We start from the raw sequence: 21,861 nt of genomic DNA on the forward strand, positions 1-21,861 counted from the left end.
TCTAAAGAAAAACATTATGTTTCATCAATTCCATCTCTTATTGCCAAACTCTTCTACACTGTGTTTTCCTACTACTGAAAATCAGCCAATCCTGTCTATTATATCCTTCCAGATACATAGAAGAAAAGTGCAGAAAAGCAAAAGGAATGAGACAACGGGAGCAAGTCCATCAGAAAGAAGTGTGGGAAGCTGCCGGTGCTCAGGGACAGCAGTTACCTCCATTCTGTCCCCGCTTGCTGTAGGCGTCCACCAACAAATGAGCCTGGCTGTGGCCCTCGGGCCCAGAGTAGCCCACCGGTATGGATCAAGCAGCCCTGACAGCACTTGGCATGTTCAAAACCACCTGATGGTCCCAGTGGTTTTTCTCCTTTGTACACGTCCTGTGGCCTCCAAACTGGCCCTCACCTCTACCTCCTAAAAGTAATCCCTCACTACTGTTGCACTGTCCCAGTCTAGGGACTGCAGCCAGCAGGGACCTTTGAGAGTACCTGGCCCAGAGCTGGGCGTGGTGGCTCATGCCTATAATCCCAGCACTTTGGGAAGCAGAGGCAGGCAGATCCCTTGAGCTCAGGAATTTAAGACCAGCCTGGGCAACATAGCAAGACCTCGTCTCAAAAAAAAAAAAAATAGAGTGAGAGTACCTGGCCCAATCCCATCACTGGTCTTTAGCACCCAGAGAGAAGAGCAAGACAATAAGAAAAGAGAAAGAGCTTCACAGCTAAACACTTCCTTCAGGCTATGTCAATAGGCATTTCCTTGAACTTGGGTAAAGTACAATAAAATGAGAAATGAGTCAGTAGGCAATCCGTGACATGTACTCCATCACCTAGGGCAAACCTCTCATTATTTTTTAGTTGGATTCCAGTGGGCAGCCAGTGTCTCAGGGGAGGAGGCCAAGGCCGAGTAGCCTTCCTTTCTCCCCAGGGAACAGGCTTCAAAGATGAAAATAAATTATCTAACCCACTCCTACTAATCTCACACAAAGCATTTTCAACTGAACGTGTCAGTACGGCACCCCTGGGATCCCCAGGGGGATTAATTCCCAGGTCTGGACTTCCATATTCACACATACAGACACAGGTTAGAGAGGAGGAGGGCAAGGGCTGGGAGCTCCTCTGTGATGACCACCATTTATTGTGAAGAGGAAAAAGAAACATTACTGGAAAAAATATTCCATGTTCCTCCCTTCTCCCTCTATTTATAACAGCAAAGAAAACAGAACTTCACCTTAGCTTAGGGGACGTGCGCCATCACTCAAACGATCTCAATCCGTGGAGATGAGATCCAATGCAATAGCATCTTTGTGCCAAGGCCATCGAGCTGCTGCAAACCTTGGGGTGTGTGGCATGGCCTTTTGTGGGCCATGCGGAGCTCAGCCAGAGGCCTCTGGACCAAAGCAGACCTTCTCTCACAAGCAGTTTAATAGGACTTGGAAAATAGGCATTTATTTTCAACTAATGGGAAATGAATGCATGTGGCTCTGGGCCACCAGGCAGATAAAATCCCAATTTCATGAGCTACACCCCAAGGTTTGAAGCTCTTAAAAATGAAGAGGGAGCAACTCCATTGTTCATTTTTCCAGAGGCTGGGGCTTGTGTCCCCTCTGCCATTCAAAGCACTACTGGACTACTCTAGAGGAGGGGAATGGGCCTCCAGGGGCCTCCCATGCAAAGCCTAGGGGGGGTGCCACAGAGGAACCAGATACCTACTGTTGGTCTTCATGCACATCTATCCTGCAGCACAATGTCAAAACAAGGGACAACTGAAGAGATTTGGAACAGAATCAGCACATTTCTCACAAGAGCAACACAAAACGGAAAACAAACATCGACTGCATTTGAGAGCTGTCCCTCCTATTCATGTTCTTCAACCTTTCTCAAAGCCTTTTCAAAGGCAACTCAAGTTGGAAATGTTCTGGTGTGGCATGACAGCCACACTCACTGTCATAGAAACTGGCTGAGATTTGGCAAATCCAATTCCCTGAACAATCAGCCAGTGAAAGGGTGATGCTCCCGTGTGCCAGGATTTCCAATTCATTAACTTTTTCCTTAACAAAATGGGGAGGCCCGTGCAGAGCCATTCATGGAGAGCAGGCATGGGAAGGCGTGGCTCCCATCAGGCCCACCCCACTGGTCCTGGGGCTGTGTACGTGTGACTCGGGTTCCCTCCCTCCCTTCTCCCACCTTCACATCTCATGGGAAAGCAAGAGAGCCAGGTAGAGAAGAGAAAAAAACAGCCAATGTTCATTCCTAAAAAAAAAAAATGCTCCAGTGGTAGTTCACATTTAAAAGTGCTTTGTTATAATAACTAAACTGGAGACAGCACTGTAAAGCTTTCTACTTTCCTTCTTTAGGAAGTGGATTAAAAAATGAAGAAGGCTTACCCATTTTTGAAATAGAGGACATGGGCTCTCTGAAGTCCTGTTTCTAGGAAAAAACCTAGTTCTTGATCGTGGGGAGCAGGGCCAGGCTTAGGGCTTCTGTTTTGAATATTAGTAAATATTACCTAGAAGGGGAGAAAATTGGAAAACTAATCAGATGCACATCCAAGCCTACTTCCTTCAAACCCTATCTCTAAATGCACTGCACAACTTAAAAAACCAACTTCGTCACGCAAGCATCAGTGCAGAGGCACAGGTGTAGAAGTGCAAGCGCTGGAAAAGCAGAGAGAATGGTTCTACTAGACAGGAAGCCACCAAGCAACCCAGAGGCACACAGGGCCCTCCTGGTACTGAGAGCTGAGGAGTCGGGGGTGCTGATGAGCAGGCGGTGCCAGGAGAAGCACTAGAGATGGAGAGGCCCTGCTGAATGCCAGGATACCGGCAGGAAGGCTGAGCGACACAGAAGCAGGTCCTAGCAAAGGGCAGAAATAGTTGTGATCCACCAATGGCCAAGGTCACTGGCAGGCAGACTGCAGCTGCAGCCCTGCATGAGCTTGATGAGTTCCAAGATGAGCTGATGAGCGATCTGCATTAGCCCTGGAATCAACCAGAAAAAGGCAGACTCGCCAGGCTCCAGAGCCGAGGGACACTGCAGCTTTGCAGCCTGGTGAGGTTGGACTGTGTAGCATCCTCTATTCTTAAGGGGAGAGCTGAGCAAAACATCTTCTCTCCCCAAACTTAGCTTCTTATCTTGTCAACAGATAATGGGGTTTTTTAAGGTTTGATTTTTTAGCCCTGCAAGAAAGACTGCCAACTAATCAGGAGAAAGACTTGCGAGTTGCGTTGGGGATACTGAAGTGTAAACATGTAGCTGCTCCTCTCTTTCAACTCACAAGTTGGCATTATCATCCCCATTATATAGATGAGGGAAGCCTTCTCAGAGGGAAGCCTACTTGTGGCTCATGTAAAAACCATGCGAGTCTTCTCCAGACATGCTGTCCACATTTGCTGAAAGTCAGCAGCTCTTCAAAAGACACAGTTGTTTGCCAAACCCCAAATATCCTAGAGGTCTTGAAACCTTAGTCTCCAAACAGAGTTGAAGTAATTACTAGTTCCCTAACCCGCAAGCTTTGGGGAAAAGAAGTAGAAGGTACATGATAGGCAAGACACTGAGGAATGAAACCCAGGTGGGCAACCCTTGCACGTGAACCAGACCCCAGCACCTTATAGAAATTGCCCAGCTCTGTCCTGACTTAGCCCTGAGCTCTGCACCCCCGACTCTCCAGGGGTTCCTCCTCTCTGGGAACCTCATTTCCACCCACTACAGGCTCCTCCTCCAAGTGCCGGAGATGCACATGGTGCCTTCCGAGCCACGGTCCTTTCTCTCTTAGGTCTCTTGAGATGACCGCATCCATCCCTATGAGCTTCAAAATCATCAGTATGTTGCCAACGCCCAAATTTATAACTCTAGTCAAGACTTTCTCTGTGAATTTCAGACTCACATATCCAACTGCTGCACTTGGAGGTCCAGCATGGAAACTTTTAAAAATCATCCTTCATTTGCTTTTCAGCAGAGTTTTAATTTTGACATGCCATGATTATTTTTAAGCAAAAAATTCAGTACAGCACAAAAAAGAAAATAAAAAAATCACCTCACAATTCCATCATACAAAAATAACCACAGTTAACATTTATTGAACGACAATCCAGATATCTTTGTGGACACATGTATCAGGCAGAGAAAGATAAAAATCATTTTACAAAAAAAAATGAGATCATGTTATATATGCTAGTTTTAAATTTAAACTATTATATTTAATTTAGTTAAATTTAACAGAAGGAACTAAAGTGTAACCAAAGTTATACTTTACAAAGTTTGTCCCTCCTAATTATTTCTCAACTATGTCTGTGACTACCCACTTCTACTACCATTACCTCATCCGAGCCGCCAGGACTTCCTGTTAGATTTCTGTAACAGCCTCCTGAATGGACTTCCCACATCCTCTCTTGCTTCCCTATTTCCCTTCCACTCTCTATAAGCAGCCTGAATTTTTTTTTTTCTTTTTGAGACAGGGTCTCATTCTGTCACCCAAGCTGGAGTGCAGTGGCATGATCATGGCTCCCTGCAGCCTCAACCTCCCAGACTCAAATGATCCTCCCACCTCAGTCTCCCAAGTAGCTGAGACTACAGGCGCGTGCCACCATACTTGGCTAATTTTTGTATTTTTTGTAGAGATGAGGTTTCACCATGTTGCCCAGGCTGATCTTGCACTCCTAAGCTCAAGCGATCCAACTGCCTTGGCCTCTCAAAGTGCTGGGATTACAGGCATGAGCCACTGTGCCTGGCCCCTAAATAATTTTTCATAACCCAATCCGGATCATGTTGCTCTTCGGCTCTTTTTCCTCTTTCTCATCTCTCAGATATCAGCTTGCTTCTTGCTTCCTCTGAAGGGCCTTTTCCAATAACCAGCATAAAGGAAGTCTGCCCTATTAGCCCGCCCACAGCATCCTTTCCTATTCCTTCACTGCACTTGGCATTGTATTTCTTTACTTGATTTCTGGCTGGCTCTCTCCACTGTGCTACAAATTCCACAAAGTCAGAGGCCACACCTGTTTTATTTACCCAGAGCGTACTGCAGTGTCTAGTGCAGCATAAGTATTCAATATACATAGTAAATGAACAAATGAATAAATTGTCAAGGCCAATCATAAAAGGCAACAGGAAAGGAACCCACTGAGTATTAGGCACCATGTGGGTACATGGCTACCTCATTTATTCCTCCACAAAACCCCAATGAGATACACACCATTATCCTCTCTTTATCAGAGGGGAAGCGGAGACTGCTCCACCAAGTGAGGTGCCTGAATCATGTGGCTTGAGAGTGGTGGAGCTGCGGAAACCCAGGTCCCCATGATTCCACAGCCCAGCTCCTTCCCCTTCATCTGTGTCTGCTCACAGAGCAAAGTCCAAAACACAAGGGCAGCCAGGAGGAGGCTTACGGTTATAAATGGGAAGAATGGGAAGAATGGGAAGGACGCAGGAGAAGCCTCAGAGGGAATAGTATAGCTCAGGGCTTACCCTGAAGTCTAAGCATCTTGAACTTAATCTCTTCCTCACAAAGAGCCTCCAACACACAGTCCACACAGTCCTGGGCAGGAGCATTGTTTGGCAGTGCTGAAGCCACCACTTGTTCTGTGGATAAACACTTCCAGAGAGGAGACTGCCAACAGGCGTCCTTAGCAAGCGCAGCTGGCTCTGGCAGAAGCCAGCACCCAATGACCGAGGAAGCACAGGGGAAGCGGTCGAAGATTTTAGTCAAAAGACCCAGGTGCAATGTCTGGTTCTGACACTGCTCACCCACCATTCGAGGACTTAGGACACCTCTGACCTCACAGACCTTCACTGCCCTCATCTATATAATGGGGATAACGCCTGCCTCACACAGTTGATTTGAATTGCAAATGAAAAACTTCATGAGCAAATATTATACATTATGATACAAATATTATAATCCTTAATGGAGCTATATTAACTTCATGAGTAGATATTATACAGTATTGTACAAATAGTATAATCTTTAATGGAGATATATTAAAGAGATACCTTTAAATAGAAGCAAAATAAAAATCTTTATTTCTTAACATTGTTTTATAAATTCTGGCAATCAGGCATGAGAGATATAAGATGGAAAATATTAGAAAGGAAGAAATAGGCCAGGCGTGGTGGCTCATGCTTGGAATTCCAGCACCATGGGAGGCCAAGGCGGGTGGATGGCCTGAGCTCAGGAGTTCGAGACCAGCCTGGCCAACATGGCAAAACCCTGTCTCTACTAAAAATACAAAAAATAGCCAGATGTAGTGCCACATGCCTGTAGTCCCAGCTACTTAGTAGGCTGAGACATGAGAATTACTTGACCTAGGAGGCAGAGGTTGCAGTGAGCCAAGATTGCGCCACTACACTCCAGCCTAGGCGACAAAGCGAGACTCTGTCTCCAAAACAAAAAGAGAAAGGAGGAAACAACAATGAAAATCATTCCACCGCATAGATCCATAGGCTGCATGAGCTAGGTCCGCTAAGATTCTTTCAAAAGCATCAACTCTGTTTCTGTAAAAGAGTTCAGTATTGTGGACAATAACTGCCGTCCTTGCCATCCTTGCCATCCTTGTCAGCCTTCAAGACGCTGCTCAGGCGGCATCTCTTCTGGGAGACATCCCTGAACAACCACACTGGCCGAAGGCCATTTCTGGAGCTCCCAGAGTTCTCTGAGAGTTCCCACCACAGCAGTCCTCCTGGCTAAGGACGTGTGTCCTCATGAGCTTCTTAAGGGCAGGCTCTGTGGCTTACCCATTCTAGTGCCCCTGCAGTCAAGCACTCAATACATGATTGTGCAAGTGAATTAAAATATCACAGGCATTCTTATATGTTAAAATATAATTTCAAAAGTGATCCAGGCCAGGCACGGTGGCTCATGCCTATAATCCCAACACTTTAAGAGGCTGAGGTAGGTGGATTGCTTGAGACCAGGAATTCGAGACCAGCCTGGGCGACATGGTGAGACCACCATCTCTACAAAAATGTTAAAAATTAGCCAGGTGTGGTGGGTACCTGCAGTCCAAGCTGCCGGGAAGGCTGAGGTGGGAGGATTGCTTGAGTCCAGGAGTTTGAGGTTGCAGTGAGCCACGATCATACCACTGCACTCCAGCCTGGGTGTCAGAGTGAGACCTTGTCTCAAAAAAAAGATTCTATTCACAAAGCAACAAAAATGGAAAACATCTGAGAATAAAACCACCTATTGGCCAGGTGTGGTGGCTCATGCCTGTAATCCCAACACTTTGGATGGCCAAGGTGGGTAGATTGCTTGAGCTCAGGAGTTCGAGACCAGCCTGGGCAACACAGGGAAACCTTGCCATTTAAAAAAAAAATTAAAAAAAAAAAAAACTACTAAAATCTGTAGAACAAAAAGGTGATAGATGACAGGAGACTAAAAATATAATTCTCTGAATTAATGTATAGAATTAAGAATTCAACCGAATCCCACAAGGATTTTTCTTGAACTCAACAAAATTATTCTAAAATTTATGTGGAAGTATTAGAATGAGATAAGAACAAAGGATAATCTGAAAAATAAAAGTAATGAGTAGCTACTAATCATTCAGGTGTTGAAACCTATCATAAAGACGTGCCTATGGAACAGGTCATATTATCATATTAGTGCAACGCAATGAGGAGCCAGGACGAGGCTTAAGGTTATAAAGGGAAGAATGGGAAGCTTAGTGCGACAAAATTAAAAAGCCAGAAATTACTGTAGTATCTAAAATTTTATTGAATGACTAGAAATTTATGACAGAAAATATGAAAAGGAAAGATAAGATCATCTTAAAGTAGCACTGAAATTTGGGAAAAATTTAGAGCTATATATATACCAATATGAACCCCATTTTCATCTACACTTGGAAATGAAAAGTTTTTTATATGTTTGCTTTTGTTTGTTTTTAAAGGTTTCTCTGTACATAGTGAAAAAGTTTTTGTTTTTTGGTTTTTGTTATTTTTTTTTTTAAAGGTGGGGGGAAGGGGCCCAGGCTCAATGGCTCATGCCTGTAATCACAGTACTTTGAGAGGCTAAGGCAGGAGAATAGCTTGAAGCCAGGAGTTCAAGACCAGCCTGGACAACAAAATGAGAACCTGTGTCTACAAAAAATTTAAAAATAAGCCGGGCACAGTGGCATGCAGCTGTAGTCCCAGCTAACTGGGAAGCTGAGGCAGGAGGATCTCCTGAGCCCAGGAGTTTGAGGCTGCAGCGAGCTATGATCACACCACTACACTCCAGCCTGAGTAACAGAGCAAGACCCTGTCTCTAAAAAAAAAAAAAAAAAAAAAAAAAAATTTTATATATATATATATATATATGTATGTATGTATGTATGGAAAATGGTGGAAAATTATCAACTCCTAGGGAGGTTTATTCCAACACTCAAGATTGAAAAACAGTAAAATAAAATATAATTATAATCAGATTCAACTATATACAGATTCAAAATTTATGAGCAACTTAAAAATGAAAAATTACTGGTTAGGAAAATATTCAGAGCAAATATGATAAAGAGTTAACATATTTATGACATAGTTTATTCAAACTGTAAGAAAAACACCATTTCCAAACATTAGACAAAAAAGACAGGCAGACAAAAAAAGGGTTAAACATAAAGTTGCCACACAACCCAGAAATTCCACTTGTAAATATACTCAAGAAAACTGAAAACATATGTCTACACAGGAACCTGCATACAAATATTTATAGCAGCATCATTCATAATAGCAAAAAAAAAAAAAAAGCAACCCCAATGCATATCAATTAGTGAATGGATGAATACAATGTAGCATATATCCACACAATGGCACAATATTTAACAATGTAAAGAAACAAAGTACTGATACATGCTACTACATGAATGAATCTTCAGAACATGATGCTATGCCAAAGAAGCCAGTCATAAAAGATCACATATTGTATGATTCTATTTCTTTCTTATTTTTATTTTATTCTTTTTTTTTTTTTTTTGAGATGGTGTCTCGCTCTGTCACCCAGGCTAGGGTGCAGTGGTGCAATCTCGGCCCACTGCAACCTCCACCTCCGGGGTTCAAGCGATTCTCCTGCCTCAGCCTCCTGAGTAGCTGGGACTTCAGGTGCCCACCACCCCGCCCAGCTAATTTTTGTATTTTTAGAAGAGAAAGGGTTTCACCATGTTGGCCAGGCTGGTCTTGAACTCCTGACCCTGTTATCCACCCACGTTGGCCTCCCAAAGTGCTGGAATTACAGGCGTGAGCCACCATGCCTGGCGTATGATTCTATTGCTATGAAATGTCCAGAATATGCAAATCTACAGAGACAGACAGTAGATTAATAGTTGCCTAGAGCTGGGGAGACTGGACATAAAATGGGGATTGACTTCTAATGAGTGCGAGGTTTCTCTCTAGGGTGATGAAATCTAGAATTAAATATTGGTAATGGTTACTGAACTCTGGGTATATGTTAAAAACCATTGTATGATTTAAATGGGTGAATTGTATGGTCACAGTAATACTATTTTTGAGAAAAGAAAATAGAAATATAACTAGTAATGTAACTAGAAATATAACTAGTATAAAAAAAATTTCAACCTCACTGGTAATCCAAAAAATGTAAACTAAACTTGCAAGGTACCATTTTCATCTAGCAATTTCAGCAAAATAACTTCTGTCAAGACTACAAAGAAACCACTACTCTCCTGTATGGCTATAGAAGGAAGCAGCAAAGTCAGGGCAAGGTGACTCACGCCTGTAATCCCAGTACTTTGGGAGGATGAGGCAGGTAAATCACCTGACGTCAGGAGTTCGAGATCAGCCTGGCCAACATGGTGAAACCTCATCTCTACCAAAAATACAAAAATTAGTTGGGTGTGGTGGTGGGCGCCTGTAATCCCAGCTACGCAGGTGGCTGAGGCAGGAGAATTGCTTGAATCTGGGAGGTAGAGGTTGCAGTGAGCCAAGATCCCACCATTGCACTCCAGCATGGGCAACAAGAGAGAAACTACAGCTCAGAAAAAAAAAAAAAAAGAAGTTAGTAGAACTTTGTAGAAAGCAACTGGACACAATGCGTAGTAATAAGAATGGTAAAATATCCTCACTTCTGAGAATTTGCCCTCAGGAAATAATGTAAAGCAAGAGAAAAAAGCAACCTGAAGGAAGTTGGTGTGGAAGCATTATTTACAACAGCTTATACACAACAGTAGGCTCATCATACGGCAGAGGCCACAGACGTGAGACCAGCCTCGGCAACACAGAGAGACCTCGTCTCTACAAAAATAAAAAAATGAGCCAGGCGTGGTGGTGTGTGCCTGCGGTCCCAACTACCTGGGAGGCAGAGGATCGCTTTGGCCTGTGAGGTTGAAGCTGCAGTGAGCCAAGATCACACCACTGCACTCCAGCCTGGGCAACAGAGCGAAACCCTAACTCAGAAAAAAAAAAAAAGAAAAACAGAAAGGAAATACACAAAAATTAAAATAAGCAACTGCTCTTGCCTGGTATCCAGACTCTCCCAACGCAGTTTTCACTGTTTCCTACTCCAGGCTCCCAGATGAAGGGCTCAAAGTCAGAGGTGCCTAGAGCAGAAGCACCTGCCGAGCCCATCAGTTTCTGAACATGTCTTTAAGGAAATATTACATCAGGCTGTGAACTGTCCCTGCTGCTTCAGCCTGAGTGAAAAGGTAGGCCTGAACAGGAAGGAAAGGAGGAATCGGCCTTTTATTCACTGTCTCACATTTTAAAGTTAGAAGCACAATCACCTGGCCCTCTTAGAGCCACCGCCCTGTCTTTCTCAGCAGCAGCACTGAGTGCTTTTCCTAGGACACCTGGTTCGAGTTCAGGACTCGCAGTAACCTGCATCTAATCCAGGTCGGAATCCAACACCTCAGCAACATCACTGCAAGTGTCTGGGTCAGGAGAACATATCTACTTGAGGCGTGGCCAGGCTGCAACAGCTCCTTCATGAACACAGGAATTCTAGGTGGGGGCCTGGTGTTTCTTCTAGAAACTTTAGCACTAAAACAGCCAATAAAACATTATGGGTACCCCATAACTTCACATTAACTTCTTTTCTAAAATAGGGTGTAGAGAAATGAACTGTCAGCAGAAGGTAAAGTTCCACCCTGGCTCTCCTCCTGCTCAAGAGAGCCATAACCAGCTGGTTGGCTGATGTGTGCAAAGGACAGAGACAGGATGGTTTCATCTGCCAACAGCAGGGCTCATATTATGATGTCCAAGGGTGAAGTCATCTTTATTCCCATCACTGCGCCTCTAGAAGCTCCTCGTGGGGTGGATAACTTTATTTACTGTTGGCATAATGCCATCATCTGAAGATAAACTAATCAAGGTCAGCCTTTGTCATTTCTATCTGCTCTAATGTAATTTACTTGATTAAATTATTTTATGTGCTCAATTTTAGAGGTAATATATCTGTTATTCCCCTTCAGAAAATAAACTATCACAGACTATTTGTAGGTGTCCCTGTGACTCTGCTATAACAAGGACAATATTAAACAAATATTTGATGCACGCAGCATTCATTTATTCACATTTTCTTGGCCCCGCCTCTGCATCTGGAACTAGAGGGCGGAGTAACACCTAGAAAGCTCCTAGGTACTGCCTGGCACGTGCTAGTGCTCAGCAAGGGCCAGCTCTCTCGCCCCTGGAAATCAGACAAGTCAAGCAGAATGAGCCCCACCCTGGAAGCATACAGAAACAAACGGACCAAGGTCAAGCGACCAGGAGTGAACAGAGAAGTCCAGACACAGGGACTCCAGGCGAAATGTTGTTCCACTGGCTTCAGCACAAGAAAGGGAAAAGCCAATTCTCCTGAAAAAATTACTGCATAAACATTCCCCTGAAATTCTTTAACTTTTTTTTTGAGACAAACTCTCACTCTGTTGCCCAGGTTGGAGTGCAGTCGTGCAATCTCGGCTCACTGCAACCTCCGCCTCCCGGGTTCAAGCAATTCTCCTGCCTCAGCCTCCCGAGTAGCTGGGATTACAGGCTCCCGCCACCAAACCCGGCTAATTTTGTATTTTCAGTGGAGATGGGGCTTCACCATGTTGGCCAGGCTGGTCTCAAACTCCTGACCTCAGGAAATCTGCCCTCTCAGCCACCCAAATTGCTGGGATTACAGGTGTGAGCCACCACATCCAGCCTCTTCAACATTTTTAACGAAACAGTATGTTTGTAATATTCTCGATTTTAACCTAAATATCTAAAATTGTCCGAGGTTAGGAAAGACTCCACAGCCAGGTGACACAGGAACAGATAAGGGTGAGAGAGCTGACACTGATTGCATGCTGACAGTGTGCCGGGAAGCACATGAGTTAACCCGCCTCACCTCACAGCAGCCTCATGGCAACTAGGACTTCGGCTTTACAGAAGAGGATCCTGAGGCGCAGAGAGGCTGAGCAACCCGCCCAAAGTCCTACGGCTAACGGGGGCAAGGCTGGGGTCCCAACACTGGCAGTCACTTTCCTCGCGGTGCTCTGTGGCCTCCCACAGCTCTGTCAGCTGCGTGAGGGGAAGCCAGGTCAGCCCTCGTTCAGAGGTGTCACTGCCCTTTAAGAAACCAACAACTCAGAACATCCCAGAACATCACTGGACACCACCCCCCCAGCCACCACCAGATAAACCCAGAGAACAGCACTCCCTCAGAAGCACGATTACGAAAAGTCACTGGTCACAACACTCCCAACTGTCTCCAAAAATCCTCCCCAAATTTTACTTGTGCTAGTGAATAAAGTTAAAATGCCCAAAGGCCCCAGCAAGCAGGGGTTTCTTCACTACAGAACGGCAGGGAAGTGAGGGGAACCCCAGAGAGGCTGCCTCTGCCCAGCAGAGCAAGCAGGAACAGCCCGTGGGGTTTCCTACCTGGCAGAACTGCTCCCAAACAAAGCCCTATTTGCCTTGGCTTGCTCACAGCTTTTAACAGATTCCATTCCCTTTTCTGTTTTCAATTCAACATAATTCTTATTGAGTTCAAAATTAAGTCAATTAAGTTCAAAGTTCAAGAAAAGAAAAAGGCCAATCAGTATCTCTTGCATAGCACACAATGATCTTGCCACATAAAAGCCGCCAACTTCCATCATGCCCACTGGTCACTTAAGGAAGGTTATTCTCCCCCTAGCCTTCTGCTCAATCAACAGTTAATTTCTTGAGTACCTACTACAGTCAAAACAGATGTTGGATTCATTCAATCTCTCTCATTGCTAATATCTCAGCTCCCTGAAATCTGGGGAGATCCAAACTGGTTTCCCATAAAGGAAAACTCATGCTGAAAAATCAGCCAGAAATTTGAAGATCATCTACATACACTGAGATTTAACCTTAGCCTAAAGAAGCTGCTTCCCCAATTCCGCCAAAAGCTAAAGCTTACTTGGTCAAAGAAAACACACTTATTGACTTTTTTTTTTAAGTGCAGTGGTGCAATCATAGTGCACTGCAGCCTCAAACTTCTGGGCTCAAGCAATCCTCCCACCTCAGCCTCCCAAGTACCTGGGACTACAGACACATGCCGCCATGCCTAGCTAATTTATTTCTCTTTCTTTTTTTCTTTCTTCCTCTCTCTTTCATTTCTTTCCTTTCTTGCCTTCCTCTTTCTTTTTTCTTTCTCTTTTCTTCCTTCCTTCTTTCTCTCTCTCTCCTTCCCTCCCATCCTCCTTTCTTTTTCGCTCTCTCTTTCTCTTTCTCTCTCTCTTTCTCTTTCTCTCTCTTTCTCTTTTGTAGAGACAAGATCTCACTATGTTGACCAAACTGGTCTTAAACTTCTGGCCTCAAGTGATGCTCCTGCCTCGGCCTCTCAAAGTGCCGGGATTACAGTCATGAGACATGACACCCAGCCTTACTGAGCACTTTCTCTAAGTAAGGGTGTGGGGAAATGACATGGTTTTTATTTGTTTGCAGCAGCCTGGGAGAATGAAGTGAGCCAGCACTGAACTAGGTGTCATGTGAGCTGGGTTCTAAAACTAGTTTTGGCCTAACTTTCTATGTGTGCCTGGGCTCTCCCTTTCTGGACCTCAAGTTTCTTGTAAAAAATCCAACATCTTATGATCACCATTTCCCCAAAATCAAAGAAAAGGCTTTCTTTTAAATCCTACGACTATACAAGAAGTCTCTTTGATGGTCCTGCTGAAGAATCCAGCACTGAATGGAGAGCTGTGGCTGTGGGTGAACACAGAAGAAGTGTATTCAGATCTACCAATTCCTACATCACTACAGACACATGTAACAGATAAGCCTCCTTTCTCCCACCCGGGAGAAGACGGCTCCAAAGTGACAGGGCTGGAAGACAGTGGAGAGTAAGCAGCAAGATAAGGGCCCTAAGTGGCCAGGGCTGTGTGGTCAGCAGGAACTCAGCTGAGATAAGCAGACTTCTCCACAGGCCATCAAGGAGGCAGGCACTGGAAATAATGGGGGTTTTAAAAGCCACTTGCATGATCATCCCTTTAAAGATCATATCATAAGTTCTGAACAACAACAACAATAAAATTCTCTTCTCATAGCAACCTTCTGATAGAACATAATTTTGGCAAGACAGACATGTATCTTCCTGAATTCCCAGCTATCTTAAACCATGGCTTATAATCCATGCTGGTTGAGACCAGGTCAAATGTTATTCCCAATCACTCTCTCCACTTCTTCTACTATGGTTCTCCCTCTAACCTCCCTGCCTCCTAAAAAGGCAATTCTGATGCACATCATATGCACCAACACACTGCACCGTGATTTATGAAAAAAAGTTACGTCCTGTCTGTTCATTTATAAAGTAACAAAAGCTAGGGAGACTTTGGCAGTCCCTCTCTAGTCTAATCCTTATAAACACAAGGAGCCCAGAAAATTGATAGAAAACAAGACATCCAATCAGTTTCAAAGTCTCACAGGATTTCTAATCATTTCAAACACTCTTGTAGGGGTACATCTCTGGGTCTGAAGGGGTCAATAGCAGTGTCCTTGTGAGAACTTCCAGCAGCAGCAACTGCTAGGAGCTATTGTTATTAATAAAAATAAGTGACATTTACCAAGAATCCAGTATGTTCCCGAATCTGGGCTAAGTGCCTTTATTAACAAGACCTTATGTAATCCCCACAAAAGCTTTCATGAAATAGGAACTATGATTATATTCTCTTTATGGATGGAAAAATCGAGGCTGAGAGGTGAAGAAACTTAGTAAAGAGCAGAACCCAAAGATGAGAATCTGAAACAGGCAAGTTGCCTCCACCTCCCAGGCCCCATCCAGCCTCCAGCCTCCAACCTCCTCTGCCTGAGGCTGTGAGCTCAGAACTCCAAGCTCACTCCTTCTCTGCTAGAGGCCCTCTTAGCAGCTGCTCGTTTCCATCACCCACACCACAGGCAAACCACTGACGGCTCACAGCAGACCATCCCTGATGGTCTCCAGGGATATCCGACGTGCTCAGGTCGGTCCATGTCCCCAGCAGACCTTTGCCACATCTGTCAAGGTAAAGCCTCCCAAACCCCAGAAGAACAGATCTTGGCACAGAGTCCACACAAGTACAAATGAAACTCAACCCATTTTATTAGGAAAACAGGAGTGGCTGGCCAGCTTCAGGGTGCTGAGGGTATGAACAGATGCACAGTGTCATTTCTGCTCAGAGGATGCTAAAATGCTTCACAAACACTGAACCATCTATCTTTCTTTCTCTTTCTTTCTTTCTTTTTTTTTTTTTTTGATGGAGGTTTGCTCTTTAGCCCAAGCTAAAGTGAAGTGGCACGACCTCAGCTCACTGCAAACTCCACCTCCCAGGTTCAAGTGATTCTCCTGACTCAGCCTCAGCAGCTGAGATTATAGGCACGCACAACCACATTCAGCTAATTTTTATATCTTAAATAGAGACAGAGTTTCACCATGTTGGCCAGGCTGGTCTCGAATTCCTGACCTCAGATGATACACCTGCCTCAGCCTCCCAAAGTGCTAGGATTACAGGTGTGAGCCACCACAGCTGGCCAACTATCTATTTTTCATAAGGTGCCACAGTCACTACCATCCTCTCCTTAGCTTTAAGTAGTAGAAGTAAAGCTTTGCACATAGAGGCAGACAAGCTGAAAGCTTCCGAGAGATTGATTGCAGGTGTCCACCATCTGATTTGGGGGAAAAAGTTATGAGGAACAAACACATGGTCCTCACTTACCCTTTCTATCTCTTGGAGATACAGGAGTGCGATGTCCCCTGCTTTCTCATAACAGGTGATGACATCTTGTTCCCGGTCCACATGGAGATTACTGGTAGAAGAAGAAATAGGCAGCTTCTCCAAACAAAGTCCTTTAAAAAAAAAATCACACACACAAAAACTGAGTGAGTTGTTTTTCATAAGTCTTCATTTTTAAATATTGCTCCAGAAGATGATCCTAGAATATCATGTTGTTTGCAAATAGACAGTTTACTTCCTCCTTTCCAATCTAGATGGCTTTTATTTCTATGGATTGCCTTGTTGCACTGGCAGGAATCTCCAGCACCATGCTGAATAGAAGCGGTGAGAGCAAGCCCAACTGTGGTGGCACACACCTGTGATCCCAGCTACTTGGGAGGCTGAGGCGGGATGATCACTTGAGCCCAGGAGTTCGAGGCTACAGTGAGCCATGATCGCACCACTGCACTCCAGCCTGGGCAACAGAGAGAGACCCTGTCTCCAAAAAAAAAAAAGAAGTGGTGAGAATAAATATCCTGATCCTATTCCTGATCTGAGGGAGAAAGCATTTAGTCAGAAAGCATTAAGTTTGACATTATCAGTTTTTCTAAGATGCCCTTTACCAAGTTGAGGAAGATTCCTTCTATATTAATTTTGCTGAGAGTTTCTATCAAGAATCAATGTTGGATTTGCTCAAATCCTTTCTCCATTTTCATTGAGATAATCATATAGCTTTTTCACTTTTAGTTTTTAAATGTGGCAAGTTACATAGACTGATCTTCAAATGTTAAACCAACCTTCCTTTCCTGGCAAAAACACCACTTGGCCAGATGAATTATCCTTTTTTATATTTTTGGATTTGATATGTTAAAATTTGGCTTCAATTTTTTTTTTTTTTTCCACCCAGGCTGGAGTGCAACAGCGCGAACTCAGCTCACTGCAACCTCTGCCTCCTGAGTTTAAGCAATACTCCTGTCTTAGCCTCTCAAGTAGTTGTGACTACAGGCATGTGCCACCACACCCAGCCAATTTTTTTTTTGTATTTTTAGTAAAGATAGGATTTCACCATGTTGGGCAGGCTGGTTTCAAACTCCTGACCTCAGGTGATCCACCCGACTTGGCGTCCCAAAGTGCTGGGATTACAGGCATGAGCCACCACGCCCAGCCTCAAATTTTGTCATATTATGTTTCTAAGAAGTATTTGCCTGAAGTTTCCTTGAAATGCCTCCGTACCTGGTTTTGATATCAGGTAAATACTAACCTCATAGAATTACTTGAGAAATATTCCTTCTCCTTCAATTTTCTGAGAGTGTTGGTGTAGAATTGATATTATTTTGTCCTTAAATGTTTGATTGATAGAATTCACCAGTAAAGCCATCTGGACCTGGAGTTTTCTTTGTGAGAAGTTTTTTAATTAAAAATTCTATTTCTTTGATATAGGGTCGTTCAGATGATCTCTTTCTTCTTGAGTGAGCTTTAGTAGTTTATATCTTCCAAATAGTTTGTCCATGTCTTTTGAGTTGTCAGATATATTGGTATAGAACTGTTCATAATTTTCCATAATCCTTTAGTGCCTGTAGAATCTCTAGCAGATGGCACCTCTCTCATTCCTAATATTGGTAATTTCTGTCTTTTCTTCCTGATATCAGAGGTTTACCAATTTTACTGAAATTGTCAATTGAGATTTCTCAATGTCACTGACTTTGGTTTCACTGATTTTTCTCTATCATTCTTGTGTTTCGTTTAATTTATTTCCACTCTGATCTTTATTATGTCCTTTCTTCTGAATACATTGGGCTTTATTTGCACTTCCTATTCTAGTCTCTGGAGGTGGAAATTATTAATTTTGGACCTTTTTCTTTCCTAATATAGGTATTTAGATGTTAGAAATTTCTCCCTAAGGACTACTTTAGCTGCATCCTACAAATTTTGATATGTTGTTTTTTAAATTTTCATTCAGTTCATAATATTTTCTTTTCTTCTTTTTTTTTTTTTTTGAGATGGAGTTTCGCTCTTGTTACCCAGGCTGGAGTGCAATGGTGCGATCTCGGCTCACCGCAACCTCCACCTCCTGGGTTCAGGCAATTCTCCTGCCTCAGCCTCCTGAGTAGCTGGGATTACAGGCACCTGCCACTATGCCCAGCTAATTTTTTGTATTTTTAGTAGAGACAGGGTTTCACCATGTTGACCAGGATGGTCTCGATCTCTTGACCTCGTGATCCACCCGCCTCGGCCTCCCAAAGTGCTGGGATTACAGGCGTGAGCCACCGCACATAATATTTTCTAATTTAACTCTTGATTTCTTCTTTAGAATTGTGTTATTTAGTTTCCAAATATTTGGGAGTTTTCCAAAGATCTTTCTGTTACTGATTTCTAAATTAATTCCATCATGATCTGTGCAGTAAAGGGCTGACATAGAGCCTTGAGATGTTCAAACCCTGTACATTCCAGAGGAAGAACTGGCCCTTACCAGCTCCTGGGAGATAAACTCTAAGCCCTTGGAATATCCTACCTGTCTTTGTTTATTTGGGGCCTTGAGCCATACCAGATAGTTTATGCTAAAAATGTTATTTACATCAGAGGACTAGGGCCATGCTATGCCAGCCTGATCTCTGGAGGGGCTGGAGAGTGACTAAGGTCAATAACATGGGTGCTCCATGGCTATGTGACTGGCCCCTAATAAAATCCCTGGGCACCGAGGTAGCTCAACTGATCTTCCTTGATTGGCAATATTTCAAAAGTGCTGTCACACTCCATTGCTGGGAGAATTAAGCACTGTCTGTGGGACTCCACTGGAAGAAGAAAACCGGAAGGTTGAGCCTGGTCTCTCCTGAATTCTGCCCTATGTGCCTTTTTGCTTTCACTGGTTTTAATCTGTATCCATTTGCTGTAATAAACTGTAACCATGAGTTTAGCAGCTCTTCTGAGCTATGGGAGTCTTTCCAGTACATCAATGCCTGACAGTAGTCTTGAGGACCTCTGACACAGTTCGGAGAACAGAGAACATACTTGAAGTCTCCTAATTTTGTTAAAACTTTTTTTCTGACCCAGCATATGGTCAATCTTGATAAATGTTACATTTGAAAAGAACATGATTCCGCTGTTGTTGGTGGAATGTCATATCAATGTCGATTAGGTCAAGCTGGTATATTGTGTTGTCCCAAGGCATCTATATCCTTACCAATCATCTGTCTACTTGCTTTATCATTTACTGAAACATGGATATAAATCCCCAAGTGTAACTGTGTATTTGCCTATTTCTTCTTGAAGTTCTATCAGTTTTTGTTTCATGTATTTTAGAGCTCTGTTATTAAGATCATAAACTTTCAGAACTGTTATATTCTTTTGATGGATTGACATCTTTGCTCTAAAACCTACTTTGTCTGATATTAATATAGATACTACAGCCTTCATTTGATTAGTATTAGAATGGTAAATTTTTTCATCCCTTTACTTTTAATCTATTGTGTCTTGGTATTTAAAGTGCACTTCTTATAGACAACAGAATTGAGTTTTGTTTATTTTCCAATCTGACAACAGCTACCTTTTAAATAGGGTGTTTAAATCATTTATACTTAGTGTAATTTTTTAAACAGATAGGTTTAAATCTACCATTTGCTATTTGTTTTTTATTTGTCCCATCTGTTCTTTTTTTCCTCTTTTCCTGTCATCTATTTGAGTATCTTTAAATTTTATCTTATTTATTGGCTTATTCACTAAAATTGTTATTTTCCATGTCAGTGATTACTTCAGGGTTTAACTTGGCATAGTCTACTTTGTTTTGTTTTGTTAGTTCGAGACGGAGTCTTACTCTGTTGCCCAGGCTGGAGTGCAGTGGTGCGATCTTGGCTCACTACAACCTCTACCTCCTGGGTTCAAGTCATTCTCATACCTCAGCCTCCCAGCAGCTGAAACTACAGGCATGCACCACCATGCCTGGCTAATTTTTTTTTTTTTTTCAATTTTTAGTAAAGACAGGGTTTCACCACGTTGGCCAGGCTGGCCTTGAACTCCTGACCTCAAGTGATCCTCCCACATCAGTCTCCCAAAGTGCTGGGATTACAGGCTTGAGCTACCATGCCTGGCCCCTACTTTGAATATTACACTACTTCACATATAATATAAGACTTTTGCATACTTCAATTTCTCCCCTCCCAGCCTTTATTAGCTTATGTACATTTTACTTTTACACAGGTTAAAAACCTCACCCTGGCCGGGTGCAGTGGCTCACACCTGTAATCCCAGCACTTTGGGAGGCTGAGGCGGGCAGATCATCTAAGGTCAGGAGTTCGAGACCATCCTGGCCAACATAGTGAAACCCCGTCTCTACTAAAAATACAAAATTAGCTGGGCATGGTGGCACATGCCTATAGTCTCATCTACGCAGGAGGTTGAGACGGGAGAACTGCTTGAACCCAGGAGGCGGAGGCTGCAGTGAGCTGAGATCATGCCACTGCACTCCAGCCTAGAAACAAAGCAAGACTCCAAAAAAAAAAAAAAAAAAAAACACACCCTATGTGTATTATTTTTGTTTAGTCAATTATTTTTTTAAAACATTTAGATCATAAGGAAAAACTCTTGTATATTCACCAAATTATTATTTCCAGCTCTCTGTTCTTTTGTGTAAATTCATATATCCTCTGGTATCAACATTTCTTGTGGTGTAGTTCTGCTCTTATTGGTTTCTTTCAGCTACTATCTGCCTGGAAAATGCTTAACTTAGCTCTAATTTTAGAGAGAGATATCCATGGAGTATGGAATTCAGGGTTGACAGTTTGCTTTTTTACCCCTCCATTACTCTCAAAGGTCTTGCTCCACTATAGTCTCACTTGCATGGTTTTTGACAATAATTCTGCCACCACCCTTATTTTTGTTCATTTGTATATAATATGTCATTTTCACTGGCTGCTTTTAAGATTTTATCCTTACCCTTGGTTGTAAGCAATTTAGATTATGAAGTGCTTGGACTTTGTTGAACTTCCTGGAACTAAGGGTTACAGTTTCCATAAAATTTGAAAAACATCCAGCCATTTTTTCTTAATGTTTATGTCATCCTCCTCCTTCCTTAGGGAACTTTACGCATATGTTAGGCCATGTGAAGTTGTCCTACAGATCACTTATGGTCTTTCCACTTAAAAAATAGTAATAATTTTTCTTTCTTTCATTTTGGGTAATTTCTATTGCTATGTCTTCAAGTTCATTAATCTTTTCTTTTGCAATGTCTAATCTGCCATTAATCACATCCAGTGTACTTTTCATATCAGACATGGTAGTTTTCATCTCTAGAAATTTGATGTAGGTCTATTTGTATCATCCACGTCTCTACTGAAGTTTCTGAAATAAGGAATACAGTTCTAATAACTTTGAATAGGTGCTCAATATTCATTCTCTTTCCATTTAGCACCAATGTTGTTTATGCAATTGAAAATAATCAGTAAGTAGCCTTTCTCTTGTGTGAACTGTTATAACCTCTTGACATTTTCATTGGAAGAGAGTATCAATAAAATAAACAAATTCACCATTTGCCAGAATAGCTCCAGAGCTACTCAAAAGCAAATTGCAGATTTGGAAGTGTTACCTTTCCAAATATGCTTTAAGTGCTCACTTGTGCAAAATTAAAACCACCAAAAACAACAAAAAGAGGTAGACTCCTTCATAGTCTGCCTTCTGCTTATATGAAAAGCAAGAATATTGTGCAAGTTGTTAACAGGGATTTAATATTTAAAAAACTAATTCCTCAGAGTACGTCAAAGGGTCAGGAAAAATTG

General features: G+C 42.8%; 1 protein-coding gene across 4 annotated transcripts in view; it reads right to left on the reverse strand.

The window, feature by feature from the left end:
- Nucleotides 1-21,861, reverse strand: part of TTC7B (tetratricopeptide repeat domain 7B) — a 268,355-nt gene that overhangs the window by 181,969 nt on the left and 64,525 nt on the right. For 3 of the 4 annotated variants that reach the window (XM_021675705.2, XM_021675701.2, XM_021675703.2), the window contains exons 4-5: nt 16,097-16,227; nt 2,384-2,505 (exon numbers count right to left, since the gene is read on the reverse strand). In XM_021675705.2, the coding sequence (XP_021531380.1) occupies nt 2,384-2,505; nt 16,097-16,227 (253 nt within the window). Of the gene's footprint in view, nt 1-1,709; nt 1,734-2,383; nt 2,506-16,096; nt 16,228-21,861 lie in introns of all 4 variants that reach the window. The other variant, XM_021675702.2, reaches the window with a different exon arrangement.

Source organism: Aotus nancymaae, unplaced genomic scaffold, assembly GCF_030222135.1.
Source record: "Aotus nancymaae isolate 86718 unplaced genomic scaffold, 86718_ANA_hifiasm-v0.15.2.pri h1tg000011l, whole genome shotgun sequence".
Lineage (NCBI taxonomy): Eukaryota > Metazoa > Chordata > Mammalia > Primates > Aotidae > Aotus > Aotus nancymaae.